At 36.7% G+C, this 6,050-nt stretch overlaps 1 protein-coding gene across 1 annotated transcript in view; it reads right to left on the bottom strand.

Annotated features, from left to right (window-relative positions):
* Positions 1-4,438, bottom strand: part of lonp1 (lon peptidase 1, mitochondrial) — a 13,027-nt gene extending 8,589 nt beyond the window's left edge. Inside the window, exons 1-3 of the mRNA XM_010772625.1 lie at positions 4,323-4,438; positions 4,037-4,206; positions 969-995 (exon numbers count right to left, since the gene is read on the bottom strand). Coding sequence (XP_010770927.1) covers positions 969-995; positions 4,037-4,206; positions 4,323-4,372 — 247 coding nt within the window. The 5' untranslated portion in view covers positions 4,373-4,438. The remainder of the gene's footprint in view (positions 1-968; positions 996-4,036; positions 4,207-4,322) is intronic.
* Between the last annotated feature and the right edge of the window lie 1,612 nt (positions 4,439-6,050).

The raw sequence follows: 6,050 nt of genomic DNA, 5'->3' as shown, positions 1-6,050 counted from the left end.
TACAAGTTCTACAATATGACTAAAACAGTGGAGGCTTTAATGTTCCCAATTTCGAGCTCTATTATTATTCCTTCACGCTTCGAGCCTTGAAAAACTGGATTGATGAAAGCACCAATGGACCTTGGATTAAAATTGAAAGAAGTATAGTCTATCCCCTTAAACTTGGTGATGTTTTATTTTCTGCCATGTCGCCATATGCATACATTTGGACCAATTATTGGCCAAGCTGTGAAAGTGTGGAAACATGTGGAGAAATGGTGCAATTGGTCTGTAGATTGGCATAGTAACATACCCATTGTTCATAACCTGTTACTACATATTGGAAAAAAAGCAATCCAATTCCCACAATGGCAAAATCCAGGAATACATTATCTTTCTGACATAACTAACGACAACGGCTTGATGTCCTTCCAAGAATTGAAAGACACGTATAATGTGCCTGGCTCTTCTTTCTTTTTCTATTTGCAACTACGTACTACCATGCCATATGGAGCTCCTTGGAATCATATGGATATATTGGCATCTCTGCAGTATGGAACGCAGATCTAAAAAATGACACGCAGACTATTGATTGGAAGAGAATATGGAATAATATCTCCTTAACATCGCGTAACCACAATCACCAATTGATACAGTATAAAATGATACACAGATATTACCTGTCAACCAGAAAATGCTGTCAATTAAGGACGGTTCCTAGCCATATGTACACATGGTTTATGAATGTACTGCAGTAAGAACGTTCTGGAAACAAGTTATTGACATTGTATCTGAGATTATTGGAGTTCACATACCCTGTCTCCCAAATATTGTATTGTTGAATGATGATTCTTCTCTTGACCTACAGAAACATCAGAAAAGGGTGCTTTTCGCTGGTCTAACAGCAGCCAAAAAAATAATTGTAATACGATGGAAACCCCCACATACTTTATTTATTAAGCAATGGATATCATCCTTCCATGATTTACTAATCTCAGAGCTGTCAGTCGCTTCTGCTAATAAGGCTAAGGGGGAAACATTAGAGGCTATTCAAAGAGCTGCTGATCTGGTAATATCATTACACACCTTGGTGCAATTGTAGATTATTAGGAGTCAATCTCAATTCAGTTTAAACAGATTAAATGTTATGTGGAAAAAAAGTTATGAATGTATTTGATGTGGATAAATTGTTATGCTATAATATATATAATATAATAGATAGATGAACTCAGACGATTGCAAACAATCAGGTAGAATTTTCTGTGAAATGGCAAGATGGGTGGGAAGAGGGGGGGACGGGTGGCATGGGAAAGGGATTCCCTATATTATTTTCTTTCTTTTTTTTCTTTTTCTTTTTATTATTGTCTATATAATTTGTATCTGTGTATAAAACTCTGTGAGGGCAAAAAAAAAAAGAAAAAAAGTTGGTCACAAAAAAAACTGTTAAAGCAGCAACAGTACGGTGCAGAAAAATAAAAAGGGTTGACTAATATATTAAACAATAAGGCAAAGTTCACCATGGTAAAAGAGATACGTTGCAATATTTAAAAACATAAGTTAATTAATTAAGACAATAACACCTTTGAATGAAATATATAAATGCCATTACATTACCCAAAGCGACTTAAATACACTTAATACTGCAGGCAGACCCCACAGGAGCAATTTGGGGTGAAGTGTCTTATCAAATGACAGCACTTAAAGCAAAGAAGTAAAGTAAAGAAGTACAAACAAATAAAAAGGTTGCTCTTTCTCTTTGTTCAGTTCTTTAGACATATCCACATTTTTCAGAAACTGTTATATAGAAGCTACAAAAGGGCAATGAGGGTGCTTTATCCAATGGGGAAATTCACCTAAATAACTTTAGTGTTTATGTACTTATCATTAGGCGTTAGCTGTAGTACAATGATGATGAGTTGTAGTTTATATATGGTTGTGATTTCAGCTCTAATGTTGTTTTTTGTCAGATTTCAGAAGCAGACCTGACTCCAGAGCTCCAGCCTCTGTCCTCCTCTGACATCCTGATGGTGGAGGTGGACAACATTCAACACGAACAGTTCACCGTCACAGAGGAAGTCAAGGTACAGAACTCACATTCCAGGGAACCAACAGGAGGGAAATGGAAAGATAAAGAAACTAATCTGATGTGTGTGTGTGTGATGTGTGTGTTCTGCAGGCGCTGACCGCAGAGATAGTGAAGACCATCCGGGACATCATCGCTCTGAACCCTCTCTATAGGTCCGTCCTGACTCCTTACTGCATCACAATCTGTCAAAACGTTGTTTCATTTTGGTTGTGATTATTTAGATTTCGCGATTTATACGAACATAGTAACACTTTAGCCTGTTCCCATTTTTCTTTCATCTGTATCCACATAATTTTTACATAGAAAGAAAACATGAATACAAAAACAATTAAATAAAATGGAGCAGGAGGAGAATTGTATGCACAGTACGGCAAAATCATTGTAGTAATGCATTTACACATTAACCTCGCTTTTTTAAATTAACATTATTTAGTTTGCTATATTTGCAGATTTCGCACTTAGCCTTTAATGTTCTGAAGGCAATTTCGATGTAACTTTTAATTAGCCTTTATGTGAGAATGTAATGTGCAGTCAGTATTTGATTAAGTCTCAGATCAGCAGGAAGGAATCCAAATATGATGATGCTAAAATATAACGGCCTCCTTTCTTGTGTGTGTGTGTGTGTGTGTGTGTGTGTGTGTGTGTGTGTGTGTGTGTGTGTGTGTGTGTGTGTGTGTGTGTGTGTGTGTGTGTGTGTGTGTGTGTGTGCCTAATAAATCCTGACAACCTCTCTACAATAAGGGGATGAGGTTTCTCTTTTCTCCTTGAGGAGTCCNCTCATTAGACACAATAGTAGCAAAGAACTACAAAAGAATGTATACAACAATTAAAGATGACCTAAAAAAGTGGATTAATATAACAATTTCTTTAGCAGGACGAATTTCAATCATAAAGATGACTGTTCTACCAAGACTCAATTTCTTAGCTAGTATGTTACCTTTATCTCCACCAGACGGTTTTTGGGACAAACTTCTGAATAGGTCCTGCTAAAGAAATTGTTATATTAATCCACTTTTTTAGGTCATCTTTAATTGTTGTATACATTCTTTTGTAGTTCTTTGCTACTATTGTGTCTAATGAGGCATATATATATATATCGATTCCCAAATACTTAAAGTGTTGGACGATCTGCAATTCTGTATTTAGGTTTAGTTCAACCATGGCACTATTGAGAGGTAAAAGACATGATTTATTCAAATGTATCTTGTAACCAGATGTTTAACTAATTTAGTTCGTAGTTGGTACCTCGTCCAAGTACAGTAGTAGATCATAGAAATCTAGGTGACCACTGATTGCCTGTCAGAACCATAGCACTTGCATTATTATATAGGATCTTCAACATAATCATACATTTTGCCCCAAAACCCATTCTTTGCATTGTATGCCACAAAAATGGCCATTCTAGCCTGTCAAAAGCTTTTTCAGCATCAACTGATAATACGGCGCAAGGCGATGTTATGTCTGCTGCAAAATGAATAACATGCAGTAGTCTCCTGATATTATCTGATGAGAATCGGTTTTTCATAAAGCCTGTTTGGTCATAATGAGGAAGGACTTTCTCCAATCGTCGAGCTATTACTTTGGCATAAAGTTTGATTTCTGAATTTGTAAGTGATATTGGTCTAAAACTTGTTCATACATTTGGGTCTTTCACACCGTTATAAAGGATTTCAGATTTTGAGACAGAAGTAAACAAAATAAAAGTTTTACATATAGTATGTGAGTGGTGGGTTCAGGAGTCTACAGTCTTATTGCCTTTGTGATAAAAAAACTGTCCCAGAGTCTGGTGGTCTTTGTGCGGAGGCTAGCCGAACAGCACTCAAAGCTTAAATCAATGCTTGCTGAAAAAATACACTCATGGCCACACAGCTCAAATCAGGCTATTTTGACCATGGAGGATGGAGGTCACAGAAGGAGAACGTGTTGTTGTTGTTACATACTGACAGCATGTGTAAAGGTTTCAGATGTCACAAACCTTTTCCTGGACCTGCTCCGCTGCAGGGGCCGCCGGGTCCTTGCGGTTCTGTTTGGATCTGCGTCTAGGTGTTGTTTTGGGTTGGGACTCTGTCTCAGACTCGGACAACACAGGGGCCGCCTCCACCTCCTCAGGCTCCACCTCCAGCTGTTTAGTGATCCGGATCCTGACAAAGGATAACATGTAAAGAGCAGAGGTCTACACAAGGTACGGAAACTGTTTGCCATGTAAGAAAAAGTCTATACATTTTCTTTCCAACCAATGACTACGCCCGTTTCTAACCTGCGGTGTCCCATGACGATCATCCTCAGCTTGTCTCCCAGGTCCTGCATCTCATGGATCTGGACAAAGGTGCCTGTAGAGTAGATGGAATCCAGAGACTCCACCACATCTGACTCATCACTGCAGGAGACAAACAGACGTGTTGTTAGCCCATTTCACAGGTCATTGCACTCATTGATTAGTCTTCATGACACACTTCCCATTAAAGTAGATCCAAGCAGATACAAATGATAGATGAGATATATTTACAAATTATCTGCAGACCTAAGACAAGATGAAAACAAGTCCTCCAGGAAGGAATCTGCTTGTATGGTGCATACATCGACACAGTAAGAGAAATTAAATTATAAGAAAATAACCAAAAATAAATATACTCAAAAATAACTACTGTAAAAAATGACAAATAAAAGACAACCAATTATATTTTCTGTTCTTAGTTTTTTGCATATCTAGATTTTGTGTAAATATTTCTCTATATTTTGTAATGTTAAAATAGTTTTTTTAATAGTTTTTTATAAATGTGATATTTTATTCTTACAATTAAATGTATATTACTGTGTCTATGTATGAATCGCACATACACCAAAGCAAGTATGTGTATGTGTGAACCTACCTGGCAATAAACCTGTTTTTAAAGATGATTCTGACTCTATTGAAGCCCCTCTAATGTCACAGAAATGTACTCTCTTTCAAAAACTGTTGAAAATACTGACACTGACTATTAACCCCTCCCACATTATTATGCGTTACATCATATGAACCATTCCTCTTAGAAAATATAACCTGGCAAATTATACAGTATAATTTTGCAGATTTATGTTCGATAATACTTATTTTGAAAGTGCACAGCTCTTTCATTTTAATTTCTGATTTATTAATTAGTCATTTTCTTGCCGTACTTATTTTTGAAAAAAAAATATATATATATGTAGTTATTGTAAACATTTATTTTATATTTGTAAATGTAAAAATAGTTTATATTTCTTCTATATTTGCTCCTTTTTAAAACCTAATTCATCTTATTGTGTTTACATGTGCACCAAAGCAAATGTGTAAATAAACCTGATCCTGAATCCCTGAAGCTGATTCAAAATAAAAGTCTCCTATTGGCAAATCGATCCAAAGTTTTTATTGTGAAGTTGCAACAAAAACTAGAGAATGCAATTCCTGAAGAAATTGCTAGTGGGAATGCTTTATGCTGAAAATCTGACGCTAAACTGCTATGCTGGAATGTAATGTGTAAGAAAAAAAGTGAAGAATTTAGATTGAAATGATACATGAACACTGGGGGTTTGAATATGTGATGAGAGAAGAAAAGAAAGTAAAAAGGCTTGGAAAAGCAGCAGAATATTTGAACTGCAAACTTCTGAACTAACTGGATGGCGAATGATCTGTCGCCATGGCAACGGCATTTGTCGACACCCCATACTACGCTTAGATGCGTTGATGGCTGCATCGTTACCAAACCTGTGAAGTTTTGGGGCGTTTGGAGCAGTTTCACTGAAGTTATGAGAAAACCGTGTTTCATGGCGAGCATTGTGTTGCCATGGCAACGGCATTTGAAGAAATCTCAAAACTGTCCAGTAGATGTCTTCACGGCTGGACTGTTAGCACACATGTGAAGTTTGAGCACTTTTTAAACATTTTCATAGGAGTTATAGCAACATCATGTTTTATGGCGAGGGATGCGTTTCCATGGAAACGGCATATGGTGAGATCTCAGAATTG

This window comes from Notothenia coriiceps, unplaced genomic scaffold, assembly GCF_000735185.1.
Source record: "Notothenia coriiceps isolate Sejong01 unplaced genomic scaffold, NC01 NC01_scaffold00011508, whole genome shotgun sequence".
Taxonomy (NCBI): Eukaryota; Metazoa; Chordata; class Actinopteri; order Perciformes; family Nototheniidae; genus Notothenia; species Notothenia coriiceps.
Note: the sequence above shows the minus strand (reverse complement) of the source record. Positions and strands in the feature narration are given on the sequence as shown.